Below are 25,781 nucleotides of genomic sequence, written 5' to 3'. Positions count from 1 at the left end.
TCTGATAAATGCAAAAAAGAACCACCACAGGTAATTGCAGAATTACATCATAAGTCATGACATCCCCAAAGTGTTACTTATTAAATTCATGCACACTTTCAAGAGGGTATAGCTTACTAAATAGTGTGTCAAAAAATTGAAAATGTTTTTGTCACCGTTTACGACAATGCTGCTCGAATGCTTTCCATATATAGCCTACACGTGACGCTTGTAATTCACTTATTTTTACCATAATTATTGTTAAAAAGTTGGCGCTAGCCTGTATTTGCCTGTGTAGGGTAGGATAGGTTTACATATTAATTTGTTTTGTTTTTTTGTATCAACAGTTTTCTTCCACAAATTGCAACCCGACGAAGCTCACCAAACGCAGTTGGTTGAAACATACATTGTGATTTATTTTATTATTATTTATTTTATTATTGATTTATTGTGATTTTGATTGTGATTGTGATTGTGATTTATACATATGATGTATGATGTAATTCTGCAATTACCTGTGGTGGTTCTTTTTTGCATTTATCAGATATCGTAGTGTGTCGGTTAATTGACTTACATTGTGATTAGATGTTCTGTTTAGAACAAAATGTAATCAAGGCTGCTCTTTTTCATTCTATCTCTTCTTATCGTCTTCGATCCAATGATAGAATGAAAACTGTAGTTTTTCTTTCTATTGCTCTTTCAAATTCTTTAACTTTAGTGTAAAAAGTGAAATCAAAATAGATAGAAAAATGATCAGATAATAATTGCTTACTTGTGATAATGCTAAAAATTTTTTAAATACTTGTCTGTTTGTACAGCATACGTAAACAAAGAATGGTGCGTTTTAGTGCATTTTATTGTCAGTTTGTGCTTCACTGAATGTGAACACGCCTTTTGGATACGCAAGCAACGAAATGGTGGTTTTAGTGCATTTTAATGTCGGTTTATACTTCACTGATCACAGGTCATTGACCTTCTGTTTCCATATCTACATGTTTTAACTTTTAACCCTTGATGTTATAACTTGAGTTGGGTTCAGTAAAGCAATTCTGGTGGATACAGACCTTTCACTTAGAAAACATGCTGAAAATGTTTTTGTGCTATTTATGGCTTGTCAAAACTAATCAAATCAATCAAGAAAAAAAGTTTGGATAGTTAGTTATTTAAAATATAGACGCAAAGCAGTGTATTGTTGCTAATACATTGTATTTTTCAATCTTCCATTTTAGGCTTGGCTAGTGTGATCCGTATTCAGCCATAATTCAACATAAAAAAATGTCCTGCAATGTTCCGAAACAGCAAGTCAGTCGTTTTTTTACATTGATTCAACGTCTGCAGACGTTCAATCAATGTAAAAAGCGACTGACTTGCTGTCTGGGTTCGCAGTATTTTGTTGTACAGTACATGACCATCATTCCTACAGAAGCAGTAAAGATAGATTGAAGAAACAGTGTGAAACTTAGGAATACTATATGTGATGTATTTGAAAGACAAGTTTATGAAAATGAAGAGATTAAATAACATGGCAAGGAAAGCAACATTAACATAGATAAATATTTCAGCTAGGTATGTTCACAGTACAGGTATCATCAATGGAAATTTCCTGATGAGATTTTACGCCTTTTCCCAACCAATTGGCATAAAAACAAATTATTAACTTCTACCATATCGGGAGGGGATATTTGGCTTGGTTTGATGGGGGTCGGGTTTGGATTGAGCATTCCCTTTAAGTTCATGCATATTTTCGCATTGTGTTTTTGCTCAGAAACCACCTGCAAAATAATTTCATATTCAGTGCTATCGCCAGCGATCTGCTACAACAAAAAAGTATCCATTTTATTTGCGATATATAAATACATTTTTATGGTTAGGATTTTTTTATTAATTGGACCGGTTTCTGCATCATTCAGTCCAGAAAAAAATATGGGTCGGGTGTACCGAGAAAGGTATTAATATTTCAACGCTGCCCGGTGTTCCTTGCTATATTCGCAGTTGTATGATTGCGCGTAATCATTTTGACCTTACTGCGTTTCATCGTTTGCTTTTTTCAACTTTGGTAGATTTACGTTTCTTTTACATTTCCTGTCATAAAAAGATGTTGAAAACAGAACGCTAGTGCCAGCACCAATGGATGTACAAGACACAAGCATCAAATTGCCCTAATTGGCTGGTGTTTACCTGACTACTAGCCTACGTATGCGCCACAGCAGCAGTATAGGTTACGCCTTTTTCAGCTTATGCTTGTCAGCTGTGGTTATTTTAACTCGATTGTTCTTTGTCAGTGACATTTATAATTAATAAGCTTCTGCTTTTATATTTTGGATTGAACTTGTTTGTACAATTGTTCAGAATCAGTTTGTGTCTTCTCTGCAATAGAAATTTAATAATTTAGTTTGGTCATAACGTTTATCTTAAATGTAATTTAGCTTTTCAATTTCCTCGACTTTTCTCAGACAAGTAAAATTTCCACGGGGAATTAGATTTTCAGTTTTTCTGAAGCTTTGATGAATCGATAATAGACCACAAGCATGAGCTCCAACACGCTTCGCCCAGACATAAAGACAGTTGCCAGTTTGTCAGTTCCAGGAACGCCAGCCATGATGGGAGCGCGACGAAACTCAGTTGTTCAAATGCCCGCGAAGCTTGCCGCGATTCGGGGAGAAAATGTTCAAGAACCAGCCGAAAAAACTTATAAAGCAAACACAGTTCGTTTTATGCAGAAGAGTGGACGATGTAACATCAAACAGGTAAACAATGTCTTGATAGAGCATGCAAAAATCAACATTTGCTTAGTATGCTTTTGTTACAGTTCAGTACGTAACCCATACTATATTCCACCAAAAGAGTGTTGCTCGATTTTTTGAGCAAGAGAATACCCTGAAAGAATTGTAGATTTCATCGATTAGGCCCTACCATAAAATATTAAATACCTCATAGTAGGCACTATACAAACCTACCTTGCTCCTCTGTTGAATAAACTGTGACCAAGTCAGAAAATCATGGTTGTAATAAAGCAGCCTACTTTGTTTTTGCGCTGTCTTTTTGATCAGATTGTTAATGTAGATTTAAACACATTGAAAGCCTTAAAAGTAAAATGCGTGAACTAAATTTTTTAAAAAGGCTTGTTTTTGAGGGCTAGAGCTGGAGCCCTTTGTCGGCTAAGCTGATAGGTATCACTTATATGTCTTATAAGCTACGTTGGCAAGACCCACAAGTTTTATAAAGCTTCTGCAGATCGATGGGGGCTTATAGCCCATATTGTTAAGTAAATGCAGATAAAATGCTTAGCCTACGTACAAACAGCTGTTTAATTCAGTCGTAGACTGGCAGCAAGTTATTCCACGGGTTTGTTTTACTTTGCTGTTTTTATTATAATTCAGTCGTGGGCTAGCAATAAGTTATCATACGAATTTACTTTACAACTTGGAAATGCCTGCAAAATATTTTTTTTAAATACAACAATTTTTTTATAGGAATCTGCAGGAAGTCACAAAAGATATTTGAGAGATTTCTTCACAACATTAGTGGACATGAAATGGCAGCACAACTTATTGTTTTATGTTTTCACGTACATTATTGCCTGGTCAATGTTTGGACTTGTGTGGTATTTGATTGCTCTAGTGAGGTATGTGATCTGGTGTTAATAAAGAAAACTTAACTTTCTGGTCTAATTTGGATAGCCAAATTAAAAGGCCATAACTGCTTATGAATACTTTTCTCATAGACAACTTTGCTTAGGTTTGATATTCCCCGTACTCAACAAAGCGAAACCTACATTTTAACAGGTGCTTTGCTCTGGGTTTTGTTTCTGAAAGCAAAATTACTTTTCAGTTGCAACATTGCGTGTTGCCAAAGAACCTTGATTCAACAAACCCACACAGTTTGAGTTTTCTATGAATGGCCAAGTCGTTGTGTGAGTTTTCAACCAAAACAAATTCAAAAAGGGCCACAGCCCCTGCAAAAGCAGACAGTATCGTGGCTCCCAGAAATTCTTTTCCAAGCGATAGTCCGAAACTTTACGTGATAAGAATAGGGTTCAAACTTGAAGATACGTAATTAAAAAAAAAACGCAAACCGTTATATACTTACGCACTGTACAACAGTGTAGCCTACTTGACCGAAAGCTCCAGCTTTAATGTTAGCATAACTTCAATGCACGTTCGTGACGTCCAAGCTCGTGACCGGTGGTTCATGGTTTCGATTTTTAATTAGGACAAGAGAGTCTATTTTTCATACCCACCTTCAAGTATTTTATTACGTCTTTTGCCGATGCCATCCATGGGTTTCGATTAGACTCCCTCATGATCGTCGCGAAAAACTTTTCACCGCTCGTCCACGAAGTCGACTTGTTCTCAACTTGATTTTTTTTTCTTTATGATGCAATAAGTCAAACTGGGTATTTCGTGCAGTATCTTGTTAACGCTTGCTATTTCTGACATCACAAAGATTTGACTGATATCATTACGAATAATAATACAACTTAAATTTATTTTTTATGCTCATCTCATTCTTAGACATATGATCCTTGCGCTGTTTTTAGACATGACATCATCAGCTATGAAGAAAGAGTAAATGGTACTCGGAAAACAAACGGATCCAACTGTGTCCAAAATGTGTATTCCTACCCGACTGCGTTTCTATTTTACATCGAGACAGAAACTAGCATTGGATACGGACATAGAGCGATAACAGAAAACTGCTGGGAAGCAATTCTTGTTTTCGTTATTCAGGTAAAGTTCATTGCTTTCAAAAACTTAACGCAGTGTTGAGCGTATTTTGCGTAAAAATTATACCCAGCGTCATGATCCCAGACTCAGCAAAATACCTTATTTTTACATTGATTCAACGTCTGCAGACGTTGAATCAATGTAGAAATGACGGATTTTGTTATCTGGTATCCCATATGCTTATTGCCGCTTGATCAATCAAAGGAAATTCTATGTAAATCTAAATAACATTGAATGCTGTGGGTGTGTTTTGTTTCAATGCTAAGGCAATTATTATTTTTGCATTTGTGGAAGTTAAATATTTCAGTTCACAATCGATCGTTTCTTGAGAAGTTTCGATGCTAGGCTTACGACTAATTGTTGAAATTATGTAATTTTATAATCAAGATAAATGTTGAAAAAATGACACTTTTTGATTCGTCTTATTTTTTTTTACCTTGCAGCATTTGAAACACCGTATTATCTAACTGGGCCTAATTTCAACTGCTACGCTATCACTTGTTGACAATAATGCTGATTTTTTTTTAAATTCATGTCATTTGGGTAATTTTTTTAGATCTAATTAAACCACTTTATTTTTTTCCATTTTATTAACGTATTTTAAATGTCTGTTTGATAATGTGTTCAGGCTTAGTATAAAAAGATTCAAAAAGAGTTGGAAAAGACTATTACAGATTTCTAGAATATCGAAATTTTATTTCGATCAGGCGCTAAATCTTGTTACAAAAATCTTTCTCAGATTTTGGATATTAATAATTCATTAAATCTGCCGTTGACTGCCGAACGAATATTTCAAAAACAAAGGCATGGCTACACCCATGATGTATGATAAAAGACAATCTTGCCTTTCGATTTATAAGTCAAAGATTATGCCATCATATTCCGTGATTCATAAATACGTCTCCCCAACAACAACGACACACTGGTGTAAAGCAAAGTATAATCAATATAATCATATTAAAAATCTAAAACTTATTCTACAATTTCGGTTCTACTTTCTTTCTTACGTTATTACAAAACCCTTAAGGGAGCAAGAAGTCTGTTAAAAGTGTGTTTATTTATGTTTTATGATATAAAAGCCAATTGCAGTAGCCTTCATTTTCGCTAACATCAACAGTTAAACAATTGCAAAGTTGAATGCAAGTTTTAAGTTTAGAATAGTAGCTATGTAATTTTGTAGTTAATACTATGTACTGTAGATGAGAACAGAATATTATGCATGTTGGTGTCAGTATTTGCTTTATTTGTTCGTTTTACTTATTTTTTACTTTTTCATTTTGATTTAAAAAAAAAATTTTTTCGTTTTTAGCCTATACATGTGCAAGCTGAAATGCTGTTGTTATGGCAAAATCTATTTTTTAATTTATGAACAATGATAAGAGATCAGATTGTTGTGCAAATTCCAGCATTCGATGAATGCAAATTAGCATTACTACAAGTTTTAGCAATACAATAAATTGTCCCAAAATGTTTCAATTACATACGGTGGGGATGATATGTCAGAGAATTATAACCTTTGAAGTTTGTTTTTCATCTTAGGAAACTTTTCAAAAACTGCAAACACGTTTTTAAAAAAGGATGACCCATGCAAAATCTGTGTTTTAGATCCATTTTTACTTCAACCTCTATCCTTTACTTTTTCGCATGCTCTAAATGTAGCGTCTGTTTTGTACCGAAAAATTTTAAGACCACTGTAAGGACGGTTCACTGCACTACAGCTAATAAAGTTAAAAAAAAATTTAATTAATGGTTTCTTTTTATGCTATAACGTCGAGGTTGTTTATTTTGTAGGCAAGAAAATCATTTTTCGCTTTATAGCTTCTGTCTTTTCATTACTTCAACATATTTTAGGTAGTTTACCATGCGCAAGAAAATACAGCGCAGGACAAATAATGCCATTCTACTTCACATCATTAATCATTCATTTTTAATTGATGCCTTGCCAATAGTTTGAGAAGTGACTTCAGGAACATCACAGCCTAGTAGTCTAGGAGGGCATAGTGATGGATTTAGGTTTAGGAGGGTCCGAGACAAAATTTATGGGGAATTTTGCAATTACTTATTAGGTCTACACATTGGCGTTTAAATGGCATATTGCCCATGGACGTAACCATGGAGAGTTGAGGTATCTTGCCTCTCAAGAAATTGGTTTTAATGTATGTTGAATGACGTTGCATAAATGTTTGGCTGCATTCAGTAACTATATTTTTAAACAAACTTTTTATTTCAAAAATTAAAATGTTTGCCTCTCTAACAGTTGCTTTTTCCCCCTTACATTTTTTTCTAACTGCGTTACTGGTATTGCCATTGAGCGAAATTTATGTATCATAGGGCCACAACAAAGCAAGCACAAAAATTGGTAGTCTTCTTTCTTACGATACTTAGTCAAGCTATAGCCTTCACAGTTAAGACGATCATGAAGTTTGTTGCACCTCCATGCAATAGCAGCATTACTGTAACCACAGTGTAGATTCGACAACGCTTGGGAATAAACTTCATTAAGAGGAAAAAGTTAACTAATGTAACCAAGCTATGTGGTCAATAATTTTTACCTCTAACGACGAAATATACACGTTTCCTAATAATTGCAAACTTTTATTCTCTTTCAGCAAACTAATTTTTGCTCTTAGTTATACATTGCTTGACTAAATAAACAAATTTTAGAGATAACATGACATGGTAAGTTATAGCTCTTCTCTACAAGGTTTGAAGTTATGTTACAGAAATTGTTTTTCAAAATTGACTGGAAGGCTGTTTGAAAAACTAAAATTCGTATTTATTAGGCTTTTTTGTCGTACCCACGCTTAGCCCGGTAGTTGAAGATTTCGATTAAGTGGACAGGAAGGCAAGGAAGTGCGGAACCACGCTCTCACCACTTGGTTATGCAGCCGACTTTCTTAAGCTAATATGGATTAACTGTACAAAAAAAGGAATTTTATTCTTGTTTTGCTGAAAATTCCTACCAATGTACTGACAACAGCTTCATTTTCCTCCATCTAAATCTTCTACTGGGAAGGCAGAGACGAACTTAAATGGTGTTAAGAAAAGTAGACGATTCTGATTTAAAACAAAGGTTTTACTTTTAACCAGGATGCACTGAACACTGAAGCGGTGTGTTGCTCATGGAAGAGCAAATGGATAACAAAATAACTAGAAATAATAACTATTTAATTTGGGTTCACTTTTAAGTTTTAGGGAGAGGGGAGAGAGGTAGTGGTTCAAAATTTCCCAGTTTGCATCCCCCATTGTAGTAGTTAGACTAGATTAGCCCATGCATCTTGCTGCACTCGCGTACAAATACACACACGTTGTAATGTATAGTACATGACATGAACCTGAATTAAAAAAACTTGATGCTATTCCAGATATTTATAGTTTTGAATATCAAAAGTGTTTGTGCATGCATGTAGCAAAACTAATGCGGTATAAAAATATTTAAAGTTTATCAAATTTGTTTTATTGTCATTCTGTAAGTTTCCAGCAATATATAGGGATTGAAACTGCAGTAGCCTACATGTTTTAAAAATCTTTCTTGCAAACATAACCTACTTTAAAAATATTGATTTTTTACTGGCAATTTAATGGTGAAACCTTTGAAAGAAAGAACAGTGTTATGAAAACTAACCAAATTAAAAGGAGCAGTTGACTCGAAGACTGATATGTCACTTTGCTGATTCCTGTTGTCTGTTGTATTGCATTTGTGATCGCAGAGTAACCTACTATATGTTGTCACACTGGGTGCAAAAAAAAACATGGTTATTCACCAAATGTTTTTTTTCTCAGGCACTGTTGGGCAATATATTGGATGCTTTCATGATTGGGTGTGTCTTTGTCAAAATCTCTCAACCCAAGAACCGTGCGACAACCCTCGTATTCAGTAAGAAGTGCGTGATTTCGTCGCGGGACAGAAAGTATTGCCTCATGTTCAGGGTGGCAAACTTAAGAAACTCTCTAATGGTCCAGTGCCGAATTCGAGCCAAACTGGTAAAGTCCCGGCAAACGCAAGAAGGGGAATTTATCGCATTGCATCAAGATGACATAAACGTTGGATTTGACTCAGGTAGGTATAGGGCTTCCATAAATACGTTTTTTTTTAATTTGATTAAGATAACGTACTTTGTCGAATGCATGGCTTGCAACTAAAGAACCTACAGTGCGAAGAGTATCTCAAAACTAAGTAAAAATATGAGAAATGTCTTTGTGTATAGTAAACTATTGAAGATATTCATAGTCCGAAAAGTTGTCATGTTCCATATAGCTGGTCTGGTGACAGACTTGTTAAAAAACGTTTTGATCGCAAGAATAAACAGATGAGGCGCTGTCTTAGGCAATAAAACTATAGATTAATTGCAACGTACTTTTGAGTTCAACTATCCTTACCTCACATTTTTTTGAGCAGTAGTCGCTATGAATTCTACAGAAAACAAATAACAATGGCAGTTTTTAATAAAAAAAAATTCCAATTTTAGCACAATCAAAAAAAAGCATGTTCGTTTTGTCGCGGCGGTAAAAATTACCGTTTTGATACATCATCATTTGTACGGGCCCATCTACACTTTCCATGTAGAGTCACGTAGGCTACCTTGTGATACAGAGTTATGGTTTGGTATAACAGTTGACATAGTTTTATTGCCTCGCAGGTGCGGACAACCTTTTTTTAGTGACTCCCCTCATTGTTTGCCACGAAATTGATGAAGACAGTCCATTCTACTGCATGTCATCGGAAGATATTAAACGTGAACCATTTGAGATAATTGTCATTCTTGAAGGCATGATAGAAAGCACAGGTAGTGAGATGGTCTCTTTGCGATACATTTTAATTCTCAAGAAAATCAATCAATCGTGCATCATTTAACAATCGTCCTTTTCGACAGGGCGATTTTTCAAATGATAAAACGGCTCAACGAAACGGCAATGGTTCAAGTTTTAGGGTGTGTGTTTGAGTAACGCTCCGCAAGGAGAGCTCTTTATTATGCTGTATATAGTGAATGAAACAATTTGCAACCACCAAAAAACGAAAGTACAGTAACACTACTGTCAAACTTGGTCGGGCCTTCATAAAGAGTTCCGAATCCTTTGCAAATAGACTTGCTGAGACTGCCAAGATTAAACTTACAAAGAAGATTTCTCAGACGAAAGATAAAGATTTTTTAATCTATCAATTGATCATCCCAAAGTCTTGTACTATATTCAGGCGTATTATTTCAAGACATATATTATGACTGACATATTTTCTGTATTCTATGGTCAGAAACATGTATTTTGTTTGGTAGAAACATGAAATTTTGATTTTTGTTCGATTATGTCTTAGAAAGTTGGCCCTTTTCAATATCAAAATAAAAGTCGGTTTAACAAGAAAACTTGAAATTGCAGGAATGATCTGTCAAGCTAGAACATCATATCTCAATGACGAAGTGCTCTGGGGCAACAGGTTTGCTCCAGTGTTGGATGCTCTTCCTAAATATTATTTGGTCGACCATTCAACTTTCAATAACACTGTTGAAGTGAGTAGGTCAATAGGCTAATTGGATGCACTCACCTTGTGGAATAATTTATTTGCTTTGGCATAAAATAAAAATGTAAGTTGAGACAACTGGTAGCCTACACGGCTTATCGACGTTTGTACTTGACTTGTCATGCTTTATAGCTCGATTATATCCGAAGACTTTTTCAAGGGATGCAGCATCAGTGATAATCTTGTTTTTCTTTGAAGGTTAAAGCATGGTTAAAGTAACAAGAATATCAAAGTGTAACCTTTTAATTTAAAGCTTTAAAAGTTTTAAAGCTACCGTGACAACGTGCGAATAGGTTTGCGCAGCTGATGATGCAAGTGTATATATTTTAATGCTGTCAAATCTGCATGATCCTTTTAAACAGTGGGTGACATTCTGTAAAGTGCAAATTTTTACGTTGTTCGGCTCTACGAGTTAACACAAGTACCAAAATTCAACTAAGTCATATGCCATTTGAAGACTTGCTGTAATTTCAAAATCATGCAGCTTCTTACTAACTGTTGCCAAAATTACTTTCTCGGGATCAAGCAATAGCTGGCATTTCAAGAGTTTTTTTTTATATAGCTAACAGGCAAGAGATTTTGCGAATCCCTTTCAAAAAGTTTTAAGTTTACAAACCACAGAACTTTTATGAGTGAGAACACTTTTGCAAAATTACTCTTAAATATATGAACTAACAATATGGTTTTAGCGCTTTAATTTTGATGTGTTTTTTGTTTTCCTGAAATTAATGCATTTTTGGACCCCAATAAAGCGTTCCAGGGACCCCTTGAGATTTCCTGGTCCTCAAGTTGGTATTACTAAGGAACATTCCATCTAGTCTGTATTATCAGTCCCTTCGATTCGTTGGTTGGTTGGTCGAATGGTGCGACTATCGCAGATTCGACACCGACCAAGACCGTCCGACTGAGTCTTAGCATGACACTAAATAACATGGTTAAAGGTAGATACGGAAGTTTTCTTCCTTACCATCCAATACGAGCCCAAATCTTTTAACTACCAGGCTTGAGTATAACTATTACAAAAAGCCGTTGTGATTTTGTCGAAAATTAACCTCATGCTTGTTGTGAGATTTCGCTATGGTCAGATTGCGTACCTCTCTCAACCATGCCCATTTGCCCAATTCTTGTCACGTGATGTTTTCAGGAAAAAGTTGAAGCTAATTTAAATTCAACCTACTTTTTAATTTAAGACAATGACAAATTCTAGAGTACAATGCATAATTGCATATGCAAAGTACAAATTAAATCTAAATTCTGAATGGGTAACGTAAATTACAGCGAGCTATTGTATATTCAATATTAGGAAGTTTGTTGTAACAATTAATTTATCGAATGATTGCAAAAATTGCAGGTCTCTATGCCTTCGGCCAGTATGAAAGAATTTGAACTTGATGTGAAAGAAAACGGAACTCAGTCAAAATTTTATTCCTTTGTTGCACCCAAAAGAAGCATGACAAAACGAAAAGACAACATGACCAGAGTATGCTCGCTAGAAAAAAGTAACTCTGGCAGTTTCTCCATTGATGATAGACTGGCACGAAATTTTGATGCCAACCCGTACAAAATAAACTCTACCACTAACAAGACTTTATCAGAACTAAACGTCGGCTCCCGCCCAATAAACGGGAGCCCACTTATGACAATGAACGTTGAAAACCTGCAGAAACATCATAATGCTGCAACTAACCGAGATGACGACTATAATACTTAAGCATAAAGTAAGCGTTGGCTTATTTGTGTATTGAAAAAGCAATGATAGGCTAAGCGTGAATGGATGGTAGGCTACAGTAGAGATTTATCACATGTGTTTTTGTAAAATTTGTTCAAATCGAAATCGAGTTTGTGTAAAGTTGATTTGGAAAGTTTGATTCTATTTGAACAAGGGTACTGATGAAGCGGCACTTCTGGCGGCGAAAGCTCTACAAATAAATTGTATTTAGTTGCTAAACCTGCTTGTTTTATTTACTGATCCCACGTTATAGATGCTAAAATTCATGTTCAGCAAACGTTTCGAAAAGTAGACTGTTTTCATCTTTAGTGCTATTGAATGAGTTAAACAATTTTTAAGTGAACGAGTTTAATGTTTGCACTTTGGGTTCTTTGTATTTTGAGTTTTATATCTGTCGTAAGTTTGACCAGGCGTTCAAACTACTTTGCTCATATTGAATTGTTTGTTTTTTGTAAGCACAAGCAAAGGAAAGTGAAAACTCGGAACACCCATGAGTTCTTTTATGCTCTTGTGAACTGTGAAATATGGCACAAGATTGCCCCATAAAATCAATGATGATTAAAGTTGCATTAGAAAAACGTGAAGGCGATCTGGCCCTCTTCATTTATTCACGAGTTTCCAAAAGTAAATGCTAAGAATACAATGATTAACGCATAGGAACATGCGCAACAAGCACTCTCTACTGCATTGTCTGGTAAACTCTAAAATTTGTGCTAAGGATAATTGCTTTGCCGTAAAAGTTTAAAGTTAATCAAAAGCTGACAGTAAACCCGTTGGCATAACCACGCTAGTTAAATTTTAGAAATTTGTTTGTCAGTTGGTTGATTGATAGTGGGAATCTTCGTTCGAGGACAGAGAAAGCATCTTTTAGAGCTTAACCCTGACAGTTTTGCATCTTTGTAGAGGTTTTGAACCACTGACGCAGGTCCGGTCATCGAAATTGACAGAGTGAAGTTACCGCTGCTGCAGTTATGTAACTGACACTCAAACAGAAGATCACTGTTTCGTGAGAAGCAGGCGAATGCTTGGAAACTGTTTGCAAAATGAACATGACCCCTTTGAGTCATTATCAAACTTACACAAATGTAAGCTTAACTTGCATTAAAACTAACTGGAGAAAGCCAACTCTGCTAAATTATTTTATTTCTTTTGTAACTATGCTCTAGCGTTTTGACAGTAACTGCAGTAGTGCGCTCTTACTTTCTCTTCCAATTTTAAAAGGTGAAGAAAATGTTCAAGAATGTTGCATTAACAAACAATTAGAAGAAAGAGGGTTTAGTTTGATTTCAAAATACACTAGTAGCTTATATCCTTCCATTAGGTGACAGAGAAAAATAACAAATCATACATCGAGGTGTTTCACATCCACAGCAGGTATTCAAACTCTCGTTGTGTGTCCACTGTCAAGGTTAGGCTATGTAGGCTGCTTTAAAGCGAAATTAAATTAAAATAATCTGTACATTATTCATATTGGCACAAATGTCAACGTCGCAACAACAAATTAAAACAAACAGACATGCGTCGAAACTGCATGGTGGCTGGATGACTGAGAAGGTCAAACCAAGTCGTTGTATGGTTTGATCGCCACCTATGCAAGCTCACATATAATTTTTGCCAAAACTTGTCAGACAACTTTTACATCATCTGCAACTGTTTCGTTTTTAAATACTATGAACTGGACTACATTAAAATAGAGCTACAAAAGAGATCGTTGTACTTGTATCACCAACAGTATTTAAAAAAGATTTTTGCAAGCCATTGTGAATTGTGAAAGCATAATCTTTTTTAAAATCAGTTTTTGGCTCGTTTTTAAAAAAATGCTGGTTGTTTGTCACATTGTCTACCACAAAAGCATAAAATAAAAGCAATTAATCGTACATACGATCAAAATACGTTCAAAAACATCTTTAAAACAATTGCATCAACATGTACAGAACTTGTGAAGAGGCATTCAGCAGTTTAATCACCGTAATATTCATCCTCGTCTGGCTGAACAATAAGAACTCTTTCGTAATTCCAATTGTTGTTACGCCGTCGTTGGCGCATATGACGCACGTAGCCTCCGATCTAAAAGAGTATCGATTTTTTAAGTCAATATTAGAAAAATATATCGACCAGACACCATCAAGCTGTTGTTTGTTTTGTTCAACCACTCTGCAGTAGCCCAAACGAAAAAGTGAAATGCGTTGGCGACAGTGCTGGGTAAGAGCTAATTATTTTAAAGATTGGTGTAGTTATTACTCAACATTTTCATAATATTCGAACGGTTTAATGCAAAATCTTTTTCTTCAGTTCCTTACCACAGCCCTTCTTGCAATTATGATAAGCGTGAAAGCGAAAAGTTACTTTGGCCCTATCTTTCGTGTTTTTACGATATTCTGCTAAAGCTAGTTTTTTGGTCAGACTTTCAAAATTTTTAGTTTGGTTTTTGCAAAATTGAACACATAATCTTGTAAATGTTGAATTAGAAAATTCGTGTCATTTCAGAAAAGCTTGACTTTAGTCATTGTGACCGCTTTAAGATTCACAATGTAAAGCCAAGTGAAAACTGAGTTGTTTGAAGAACAGCAGTTTATCAAGATTCACTTGTACGCCAAAAAATATCTTGCAAAAAAACAAAAAACTGATGGTTTGAAAAGTTATTTGCTGTTTTTAAAAAGTCTATTGATTGAATGTTGCTTACATTTTCGTCAGTGCAATACTAAAAATGCTGTCTGATAAAGTACAACAATAATATGAAAGTTTTAAACAGTTTTTTCATCGGCAATGTTGTAAACATGAATGGGATAGCTGGTGACAGGCGCGAATCTAAGAGTTTTTTTCGGGGGGGGCCAGAAAATTTGAAAATCAATTAAAAAGAAAGAAAAGGCTAAACAGATATGAACAATGATACTACGACATATACGATATGCTATAAAATAGACATTAAAACAACCATTTTCATCAATTGTGATGCCGAGGGACTAATATCAGCTGTTTAGAAGCATATCAAACCATTTGATGCGAAAACATACAATTTCTACAATTTTTCACAAAATTTCGGGGGGGGCCCGGGCCCCCTGGGCCCCCCCCATAAATCCGCGCCTGGCTGGTGAGATATAGCGCCCAGCCAACGAGCATTTTGCTTTGACTCTCAATGGAGCTGTGTGTTGAAACGTGTCAAACATCCTCAACTATTCAAAGTGTAATGAATTGAAGTTTGAGTAAGATTAGTTTCTAACGGATATTGTGGACGTCAACCTACCTCAGGTGTGACCCAAACTTAGCACAAAGATAACCTTATCATCCCATACCCGTATTTGTAGAGGGCTGTTTAACCATAATATGACAACACTTTGTTGTTTCTTTATCCCTCCCTAAATGACCCCTAATATTGATTGCCGTAAGCCAATAAAGGCTAAGTTACAAAGAAATGACGGTTCGTCATCCTGTCTTAAGGACCTGTATGATATTTGAAATCCCACCGACTAAGTTGGGCTCATTTTTACATTAATTACTATAATTTTTAAATGTTGTACCAAATGCTTTAACTTGAACTGACCTTTTTCCTCAATCCAAAAATGAAAAAGAAAGAAACGACGACTAAAAACCCGGAAAACGCGAGCAAAACCGCCAACATCGGTATTTCCTGGCTGCGGTCTATCCTGTTCGTCACGTGACTTCGTAGTCTTGGTCTCTTGTAAAATTTTTCTGTCTGTTTTGCTGCAAAAAAAAGACTTTGATAAAAAAAAGTTAGAGGTAGGCTAAGTTTAAGATTTTTTTAAGCATTATAAGTTTTAACGCATAAAGTCCTAACTCGCGGCTATTTCGTTTATTCATTAATTTTTGGTGCAAAAATCTAAAACTTTTGATGTTTAGAAGTAAAATTTTAGACTACAATTTTGGTAGAGAGGTGTCTTTTTTTAACCATAGACAAATAAAACCTAACAACCAGACGGCATTTAACATAATAACATAAAAATAAACTAAAAATTACAAACATTTTGGGCATTTTTTTCGATTTTTGTGTATGTAGATTAGACCTGTAATTTCAAATTATTAAGAACATCAGTCAGTTGGTTATTCGAAATGGGCTAACATGAGTAGGCTATGGCCGAAAACGTTTGTAATTTTTAGTTTCTTTTTATGTTATTATGTTAAATGCTGTCTGGTTGTTAGGTTTTATTTATCTATATGATTAAATTTTGGATTGAATATTAATGATTATGAAAAATCGGTATCTGTTTTGCTTTTGTTTTAAAACTTTCATGCAAACAATGATGATAGTGAACAATATTGTGAGCCCACCAAATCAGCTTAAATAGTTCACAAGTGATTGATAATAATTAATGGAAACTTTTATCTTCGGACTGAAAAATATTTTGTAAGAACTCAATGTTGGCAATTTTGCTGGCTCGGTCACTGTGATTGATTGTCCGTAAATTATTCTATACACTTATAGGTGCCTCTGAGTGAAGAGAAGTCCTAGAAATTAGCTGCTCCAGCGCACACAACGAGAGCCGAACCAGCGCTCCTTCATATTGCAGTTTTTTTGTGTGCACAAAATCAAGCGATAATCCAACAGAGCTATAGGGGCGGAAAAGTTTAGTCGACAATGGACTATCGTTCGGATAATTTACGTTTAGAATTTAAGCACGGCTTTCAACTGATAAGATGGTGTTGAAAAATTATTGAAATTATACTTTTAAAAGTTCTTTTTTCAACTCTCATCAACCCACCTTTTGCTGCTTCTTCAAGCTCATTCATGAACTCATCAGTTAACTGAGGTAGATCGTCAACCGAAAAGTCAGGATCGATTGGATAATCAGCAGCAGCAGAATCTAAAACAAATGTTTTTCTAAAACTTGAATGAGCCTGATAACCAGGCATTTAGCTAAATAACAAGATACGTTCGTCTAGTGCAGTGGTTCCCAACCTTTTTGATCTTGCGGCACCCTATCAAAGAGATAAATAGTTTGCGGCACCCTGGAAAAACTGGATCTATTTGATGACGTTTTTGTATTTCAAATAACTGTACTGTATTTCAAATAAATGTATTTATTCAAAAGTCAGTATGAAATTTGTGCTTGACTTCTTGCACAAAGTCCATAATATCTGGGGGAAAATTCGATAAAGCCACCCGCATTTCTTCCTCGACTATAAGCAGTTGTTCTCGTTTTTGTGTTCGTTAATATGGAAAATCCACTCTCGCATAGATAGCCTATGCAGGGGCGTCGGAACGACTTTTGACTGGGGGGGCAGGATTATGAAAAAAGGGCACTTTTATTACTGAAAGGCCATTTTTTAAAGTTTTAAGATAAAACAAGTTATAGCTATAATGCTCATCTATCAGCTCATTATCGAGTAATGGTACAAGTGTCTGTTATACAAAGAACAATGGCACGGAAGGGCATCAAACTATCTTATAATGATGTAACCTACTGTGATACAGAATTTTGTGTCGTGAATAGGCCTACTTTTTTTAAAGACAAAAATGAAAGATTATAGGCTAATTAGGCTAAAATCGAATAGCAGAAATATTGCAAAATGTGCAGTAGCTTACATGACCTTAAAAGGGTATCACTGCCCCCCTGCTCCCCCATCCACAGAAAAATTGAGGACAAGGGGGGCATTCGCCCCCCCCTGCCCCCCCCCCCCCCGCTTCCGGCGCCTCTGAGCCTATGACATAGAAAACAGCAGCAAAAGCACAATAGCTTTCTTTCCAACGAAAAGATATTAATTTTGAATTTTTATCCAGAACTCGTCAATTTTTTTATCCAACAAAAGTTTCCAATTTTATAATGGTTCGCAAACAATTGTGCAATTTTATAATCGTGCTGGGTCGCTCAATCCGATAATCCATCACTGCAATTTGACTTTGTGCGCCGTGAAACGCAAAATAAAATCATGAAACCTGGCAATAATGATGCGTTTGGTTTGGTTGGTTTTGAATCTTTATCCTCGGACTGACAAAGCCTTGATAGGTTATTCCTGGTAGTTTCGCATACTTGTTGAGGCTCTTGACGCAGGGCTGGTTACCGAGATTGGCAGAGTGAAGTTTTCCGATAGTTGAAGTGTTGTTGCCGGGGAATTATTCCAACCATTAGGTGCCGCTGAATGGAGAGCAGTCCTAACGGTTAAAGTTAAACCCGTTAATTACTTAACGAATTAAAGTTAAAATGAAGATTGGGCCACAGTATTGTAATATCTCAATATCTCGCGGCACCCTTGAGCATTGCAATTGGCACCCCAGGGTGCCGCGGCACCCCGGTTGGGAACCACTGGTCTAGTGTCTTCTTCTTTAACAGATTGATCATGTTTGATCAACTGTGATCTCCCATGTGAACCGCCTCCATTTTGTTCTGTCTTCTGTTTTTATTCCGGCATGCTTTTTATTCCCGTAATTTGCTTGATATTGTCAAAATATTTCATTTGTTGAATGCAAACTAAGCCTGGTGTAAACCAGGGCTCCCCAAACTTTTTTTCTCGCGACCAATCTCCTAAAATTTTTCGCGACCCCTTACATTTAAAAACGACGAACAGGGCGAAATATACATTTGTGATATTTACTGAAGAGCTTAGATCAAACGAAAACCAAAAACAATTTACCGGCACTCAGTTCAGTTTGTTTTTATTTTTTATTTGTTTCTGACCATCACAACGAAGCCTATGGGCAGCCTACTGAAAACAATACAAAAAGCAAACACATTTATTCAGTGTGATGGGTGTGACTGCTTTCTGCCACAAAGCAAGTCCAGTCGTGGCTCAGTGTTTGTTAATGCAGGTCTCAAGGCGGTTTCGATGTTGCTTTGGCTGGAACGGTAGGCGAAGTGAGAATATTTCAGATAAATAATTTTGAAATTTTTGTTTCCAGATGTTCAAATTTTTATGAACCCATCAATTTTTGATTTCAATGCAAAATATTGATGTTTTTTCCAAGGAGGGACATATTAACTTCGTTCAGTTTTTCAAGCAAATCTGACAATTGGCATAATTCCAAGCTAGATGCGAAAATGGTGGACCAAGACTGAATTTTATTCTGTTGGTAAAATCACGATTTCGGTTTTCAACGTTAATTGGCTAGCCATTTTAAAGCCTTTTGAAAGCCACCTCACTTCACGATGCAGTAAAAGAGTTTTTAACTCCGATTCCATTTCAACTCATAATTTTTCAAAAATACGGGCAGCCTATTGAGTGCGCGACTCTTAATAAAGTTAATAACTGTCACAGCATCTCGCAAAGAAGTGTTAATATGCAGTACCTTGTGCAAATTGGTATACTTTCTGCGACCTCTGAAGTTCGTTATGCGACCCCTTGGGGGGTCGCGACCCCCAGTTTGGGAAGTCCTGAAACTAAGCTAAATTATCACATAAGATGTGAAATCTTAGCCTTAACTACAGCAAAGCAAACGAGCAGTAGCTTAAAGCTAAACATCTTTGTATACAAGTATAATAATGTTTCTACGGGAATTTTCTTACCATCTGATATAGGTTTTTCCTCCATCATTGAGTCTTCCATTTCAAGCATGTCTGAAAGAAGTTCTGGATTCTTTTTCAAAACCTCAGACAATATGACGTCAGAGCCGGCTCCTTCTGCGTCGAAATCGTCATCTGAACCAAATAGCAAACTTAGGCTGCTAGGGAATTTCAGAATACACACAAACTACTTTTTAAACTTCCAGCAATATACGAAACAACTATAGAGCATGTGATAAACGCCAGGGACGAAGCGTAAGCTTTAGGCGAAGAGGTTAAACGTAGCTCAAAGACTTTTCTTGGTCTCATTTTATATAGAAATGTCCAAAAAGTGGGGAGACTGGTACGCATTGCTTTTCAAGAGGAATTATTTTTTCTGATCTTGGCAACGACATCTTTGATAAATAATGTATGAGGCTAGATGTGAAAACATCAAATAAAAGGATTATTTTCAATGTTTGTCTATCGACTAGCAAGATTGCCGAAGTAAAAGCTGTTTTTGGTAGATTGAGTAAACTTTCGTATCAAACAAGGATAGGTACATTTCGAAATACACTGCAAACCACAACAGGATTAAGGCATTGGAGTCCACACAAAGTTGATGAAGTTAAACTGATTAATTTATGTGATTGAGCTTTCAAACTACAAAAGGTGCCTTTTTATCTATCACCGTACCGTAAGCAGCAATTGACAGACATGATAATATAAACCATCTAAGTAGACTAACACAATTTATAACTACATCGAAAAAATAATTCTGGAGTACAGTACTTTAGCACACTATTGCCAAAGTTGTTTAAATCAAACTTGCCAAGTAGGCCATTTCAAGCTAACGAAAGGGTTTGGTTTTAGCCAGAGTAAGCCATTAATTAATAAGATTTCAACTATTATTTCACTAAAACATCTTGTTCAATCCAATCACTATTATCAGCATCAGTTGATGCGAAACTGTAAAGCCATGACAGGTGGTTGGCTGTTTGCTTTGAGCCTCCAACAGGAATCCCCATGCAATAGAATTAACCTTAGAAAGTGCATTTAAATGCACAAAAAATACTAAGTAGTGACTTGGGAGAGGGCTTGGGAAAGCAATCGCCCCCTCTCAAATTGTATCTTGCTCCCTCCCCCCCAAATGGGTTGTAGTACTATTGCAACGTATTGAAATTGTATTGCATGTTGAATGACGTTTCATTCAGCAGATATATTTTAAACAAAATCTTTTTTTTTAAACATTAAAATGTTAGCTCAGCAACAGTTGCTTTTGTCTCCCTAAAATTTTCTTTCTTACTACCTCACTGCTACAATGGGCATGCAATTTAAGGTTAGACAAGGTAACGAAGGTTAGACAGGTAATAATTTAACTGACTGGTGAAAAGCAGCGGTCGAGAGCTATGCGGCACGAATTAGTGGTGTGGTATTGATAAGCCCAGCATGGGCGAAATACGTGTCAATCGCTGTTAATTTTTGCTACACTGACTGTCGAGAAACAATGTAAAAACGTTGCATAAATCTACAAAGTAATAAATCATATGTGATGTAATTGATAAGCAACTTGGACAAAGAATCCAATCCCAAAATGTACAACCAGAAAGGAGTCGCAGGCAGAAAGCCGATATAGCAACTTGTTTAGCAAGTGAAAATTACCGCGTTTTTTACTGATGCAATTCTGACATTGATTTACTGAAGCATCGTTTGGCAAGCAACACAAGATACAAATCGTCCTTGTCCTCGCATCTATTAGCTATTTCAAGTACGTGTTATTCTACAGTATGTTTGTTGTACTTTTAGCCAAACAGAAGCTGGGTATAACGTTGATTGCGGGTAGAACCCAACAGGTAATAACCCTATTTTTGCAGGAAATAGAAAGTTTAAAAATTGTTTCTGGGGCCGGTTGTGTTCATTGATGTTATAGAAAAGATAAACGTTGACTGACAAGAGCAACACACCTTCATTAATCTCTTCATAGTAATACTGATCAGAATCTGATTCCTTGGAATTCACAAGCTTAGGATTTGGCCGGTAAGGCAAAGTCAAATTAAAACTTGGTTCAAAAGCGTCAACGGCTACTGGGAAATCAGCAGTTTCTGCTGTAAAGGCAAAAAAATCAAAAATTTTTTTTTTTTTTAAGAATATAGATTAGCCTATATAACATAAAAAATATTGTTATAAAAATAAGTCATACAGTAGATACTGGTAACGCTACCTTGGTCTTTGCTATCTTGCAGCATTGTTGAAGAGTTTTTATTCTCTTCCATCATTTGTGTTTTATTCTGCGAAAATTTAGGAAAAGTTGTTATCATAATACATCAATTCAGTCATATGTAGCCTGTTAATGAGTTAGTAAAAGTTAAAGATTTCTGCAGTGTTTCTTATAATCCCACTGATCTTGCTGTAAAAGTAAACTCAAATAGGCCTCTATTTTCTCTATTTTATGCTCAATCTTTTAAAATCTTCAGTCTTAAAGTTAATAATGTGTTGGTGATATTATGTTTTTGATGGTACAGTACACAAAATTGCTACCAAAGATTAGTTATTTGCAATAGTTCACAGGGCCGTTGAGAGGTATTTGTGGCCTAGTATCAATACACCTTCTGCTTCTGCTCCCCATGGAAGCATGACATCTCTTCCCCAAAAATTCTCCTCAAGTGAGGAAAAATTACCCACCAAAAAGCAAGGATTGTATTTAAAATAAAACACATTGGATGGAAATGAACTGCAGAAAAAATACTCGGTGTGTTTCTTTAACCTTCCACACCCTTTAAAAAGGTTTCAGGTCCCAAAAATCATCCTTTGCATAAGTCTAAAAGTACCGTGTGGATCTTCCCTGCCAACTCTACTTGCAGTAGGCTACATCTGCAGACCTAAATCACAATATGGGCTGTTCTCCCTGACATCAAATACACCTTCTTTTCGTTGATTCAACATCCACAAACGTTGAGTCAATATTAAAGAAGGCCTGATTTGCTGGCCCGGTTGTTATTCGATAATAACAATTTTCCAAAACTATGAATGGAATTACTGTACAGTAAAAACGGGTGACATGCTCTTTAAAGTCTCAATACACTACCTGCTCATTTTCTTCATCTTCGGCTTCATCTTCATCCGAAGAATTTTCCTCGTTTTCTTGAATAGAGTTTTCTTTTTCACTTTCTTCTTTTTTATTTTTCATTGCCTCGATGTAATTGTAGTTCAACATGTACCCAAAGCAAATTGGATGAAGATTTTTCATGCCGCAGGCCCCGGCGCAAGTATCCGGCGAAAAGATTAAAGAAGAGATGAGGGAAAACCATTTTTCCTTTTTTGTAAAATCTGAGAAAAGTGGACATTTTTATTTACTTCTGTGATGCATGATTATGTGTGTGATGTATAATAGTTTAGTATAATTTTTGTACAGATTCCAAGACTAAACTATTCCTCAATTTAATGTGACCTCATTTCTGGTCAAGGTTGTTTTGTGTAGAGCAGTGACTCTCAAAGTGGTGCTAATGTCCTCTTAAGAGAATTAAGTACTCTGAGTAATACTCAATTAACAATAAATCATAAGGTTAGGCAGAGGAGCAGTAGGCTGTAAGACAGAGGTATGAAACGCTTTGGTTTAAAACGATACTGACCTTTGTCCTGAGGAAAAAGCGAAGGGTCATTGTTTCTCATCCCTGCAAGGGTGTCACACAAAGCATCATCTTCTATGGTCTCTTGGAGTTGGTGAAGACTCAGCAACGTCTATAGTAAGCAATTTAATACATAAACATGATATTGTAAGTTAAGCTGAAAACGCCACCATTGGCTAACAAGCATTGTCGGCAGCAGTGGCCGAGTGGTTAGCGCGTTGGGCTCGCAGTCGAGAGCATGCATGTTCGACTCCAGCCACCCGCACTTGCTGTTGTTTCCCTGGGCAAGAAACTTTACGATAATTGCCTCTTCCCAGTGATCGATTTCGAGTAATGGTCCGCTAGTACCAAATTTAAATCATAAGTAGAGTAAACAACCGGAAACAGACATTGCCGTCGGCTGCAGCGTGGGTCAGGTGTACGTCGGAAGGCGTACACCGATGCATAGCGCTCAAGTCCGCTTTCCCGCAATGCAGGATAAAGATATAACAAACAAACAAACAAATAACAAACAACGAAAGCATAAAAATTGAGAATAAAGCAAAACATTATAAAGCAATTTATAATGAATAAAGCAATTTATAATGAATAAAGAATAAAGCAAATTATACTGTAGACTGTAGATTTAGACCGCCATTACTTTCAACAGTGGTCTTTCTGATAAAGCAAGATAACACTTGAATCTCCTTGCTTAAAAAATACAAGATAAATTGTCTTGCTGGAATTAATTCAATCATAACTTGTTTATTTTGATAATGTTTTATTACGATAATGTTTTTTCAAAAGATCACTTTCGGTCAAACTTAATCAAATTGAGTCAAACTCAGCGTGTAGGCTACTTTTCGATTTTTATATCTCACTGCATTTAAAGAATATCTTTCACGTTTACTTGTGTTTCATCCTCTGTGGCTTCATCTAGCGTACACAGAGATTTTGAACTGTTGAAAAAAGCATGGCAGATACCAGCGTAAAAAGTTTCCGCCTTCAATCGAACATCACAGCCATCACGAAACATAGAAAAAAATGCCTGTGAAGATAAAAATAAAATGTTTTAATTGCACAGCGTTTTGAAATAGCTTTGTTCAAAAACAGTTAGTTGAACGGTTTTATTTCCACTACCATGGAGTCATAGCCTACAATGCAACCGTGTGAAAATAGTGTTAACACATTTTTTGTCATATCAAAACTACACAGGCTGCCTTCTTACACTTGTTTTGCAGGAGTCTGCCTGAAGATATCTTTCTACTACAAGTTTGCATCAGCAGCTTTTGTCGCAGCACTACCAATTAGAATATTGGCCAACTTTTGCTCAGCGTTTCGTGGTTCTTAGAAACTTTTTATAAAAAAACTGCAGCCTACTGGTTGGTGGGATGTGCGCAGCGGATAAGGCGCTCGCTTTCCAATCATGCAATCCTGGTTCGACTCCCGGCTTAAGCTTGTTGTTGAAAAACACTGCTCACCTCTACCTAGGGTGTAACAAATTGGGTGGGCGAAACGTACTGGCCTCACTACTCTCGTTAGTGTCAAAGGCTTAGTATAATGAGAACCTTATCTTCTCATCCCCCGATGCTTGGATTCAAGTATGGGTCTCATCTTTTTTGCCTACTGGTTGGGGTGGAACAGCGGACGAGGTGCACGCTTTTCAATCATGCGAACCTGATTCGATTCCCGTTTACACTGACTGTTAAACAACGATTTTTATTTTGAACGTGTGATGTAGACGTAGAAGAACCCACAATCTTATGCGTACCCGAGGTGGATATACGCATTTGTTGGCTATCCAATACTCTTCTGCAACATCAGCAACGGTGCGAGCTGGCTTCAGTTGAGCTCCTTGACGGTTTTGTTGCTTCGGCATCGGACCTCTCCCAAGCGCAGGCATTCTTTGGTAGTTCTCATAATTCATCAGTTGTCCATTGATGGTGCAACAAACCAAAGAAATTGTCAGTAAAGTTAAATTAATCAAATTTGACATGATGCGTTGCTCGCTATTTAGTAACTTTTTTTTTAATATGCAATTAGCCTACAAAACAGTGTGTTGACAAGTTTTTGACAGCATAAAGTAACAACAATATTCTAACCATTTCAATATAATTCAAAACTTTTGATCTGTTTAAAGTTTCTACTTTGGGTTACTATATAAAGGTAAAAGTAAGATACCTCAGTGAAATAGATTTGCAGACACAAAAACAACCTGGCTCGCAAGATGCAAATTTTTACTTCATACCCTATAGCAGCCTGTAGGTCTGTATCCAGAGACTTTTTTTTTACACAGATCTCTTAGATCGTTGTTGTTTACTCTTGTTGCAGACATGACGATGTGATGGAAAAGGATCAACTATGGCACCAAATGAAGGAAGAGGGGAAGAAGCCAAAAAAGTTAAAAATATCGAACGTAAATGGAAGGTCCTCTGATAGCAATGTTTCAGCAACTGCAGTTGCAGGCGTACCAGACCTGTTCTTTAAATGTTAGAAGAGTTTTTCCACAGCGTTGTTCACTTCCGTATCAATGAACACTCTGAGCGTTCTGAAGATGCGCATTGCCATGATGCGCGAAACGTAAGTGAATCAAAACAGTCGGCCCATAAAGGGCATAAGAAAGCTTAAAACGTGTGCAATAGGCTACAAACAAAAATATGAAATCTTTTTTAAAAACTTGCCCCAGACATTCTTTATACTTTCAATTTGAGCATTTCAGGTTTTCAAGTGATCACTTTAATTAGTTTTATTTGATGAATATACACTTTTTATACAGTATTTGAACAAGACAAG

General features: G+C 36.2%; 2 protein-coding genes across 4 annotated transcripts; one reads left to right on the top strand and one right to left on the bottom strand.

Annotated features, from left to right (window-relative positions):
* Window positions 1-2,347: 2,347 nt before the first annotated feature.
* Window positions 2,348-12,486, top strand: LOC145765003 (G protein-activated inward rectifier potassium channel 3-like). Its single transcript, XM_082576731.1, has 7 exons — window positions 2,348-2,726; window positions 3,453-3,604; window positions 4,520-4,709; window positions 8,490-8,766; window positions 9,347-9,493; window positions 10,080-10,210; window positions 11,573-12,486. Exons 1-7 carry the CDS (start codon window positions 2,508-2,510, stop codon window positions 11,930-11,932), a joined length of 1,476 nt encoding a protein of 491 aa, XP_082432857.1. The 5' UTR covers window positions 2,348-2,507; the 3' UTR covers window positions 11,933-12,486.
* Window positions 12,487-13,667: 1,181 nt separating this feature from the next.
* LOC145765004 (uncharacterized) lies at window positions 13,668-25,026 on the bottom strand. Of its 3 annotated transcripts, XM_082576732.1 has the most exons (10): window positions 24,760-25,026; window positions 23,899-24,036; window positions 23,013-23,121; window positions 22,469-22,710; window positions 21,605-21,671; window positions 21,348-21,488; window positions 19,408-19,539; window positions 16,669-16,770; window positions 15,492-15,652; window positions 13,668-14,017 (listed from the first exon to the last, which is right to left on the bottom strand). In XM_082576732.1, the coding sequence occupies exons 1-10, from the start codon at window positions 24,982-24,984 to the stop codon at window positions 13,910-13,912; spliced, it is 1,425 nt and encodes a 474-aa protein (XP_082432858.1). In that variant the 5' UTR covers window positions 24,985-25,026; the 3' UTR covers window positions 13,668-13,909. The 3 variants fall into 3 exon arrangements, with proteins under 3 accessions (XP_082432858.1, XP_082432859.1, XP_082432860.1); XM_082576733.1 differs by lacking the exon at window positions 21,348-21,488; XM_082576734.1 differs by lacking the exon at window positions 21,348-21,488 and having other exon boundaries at window positions 19,408-19,521.
* Between the last annotated feature and the right edge of the window lie 755 nt (window positions 25,027-25,781).

Source organism: Aplidium turbinatum, chromosome 2, assembly GCF_918807975.1.
Source record: "Aplidium turbinatum chromosome 2, kaAplTurb1.1, whole genome shotgun sequence".
Taxonomy (NCBI): Eukaryota; Metazoa; Chordata; class Ascidiacea; order Aplousobranchia; family Polyclinidae; genus Aplidium; species Aplidium turbinatum.
This window is presented reverse-complemented; position numbering and strand designations above follow the sequence as displayed.

Excerpts from the sequence above, each read along its gene's own strand:
- LOC145765003 (XM_082576731.1), top strand. The coding sequence starts at position 2,508 with ATGAGCTCCAACACGCTTCGCCCAGACATAAAGACAGTTGCCAGTTTG. Across the intron at positions 2,727-3,452 it reads GACGATGTAACATCAAACAG|GAATCTGCAGGAAGTCACAA; the intron begins GTAAACAATGTC and ends ATTTTTTTATAG. Across the intron at positions 8,767-9,346 it reads AAACGTTGGATTTGACTCAG|GTGCGGACAACCTTTTTTTA; the intron begins GTAGGTATAGGG and ends ATTGCCTCGCAG.
- LOC145765004 (XM_082576732.1), bottom strand. The coding sequence starts at position 24,984 with ATGTCAAATTTGATTAATTTAACTTTACTGACAATTTCTTTGGTTTGT. Across the intron at positions 19,540-21,347 it reads CTATGAAGAGATTAATGAAG|ATGACGATTTCGACGCAGAA; the intron begins GTGTGTTGCTCT and ends TATTTGGTTCAG. Across the intron at positions 15,653-16,668 it reads GCTTGAAGAAGCAGCAAAAG|CAAAACAGACAGAAAAATTT; the intron begins GTGGGTTGATGA and ends TTTTTTTTGCAG.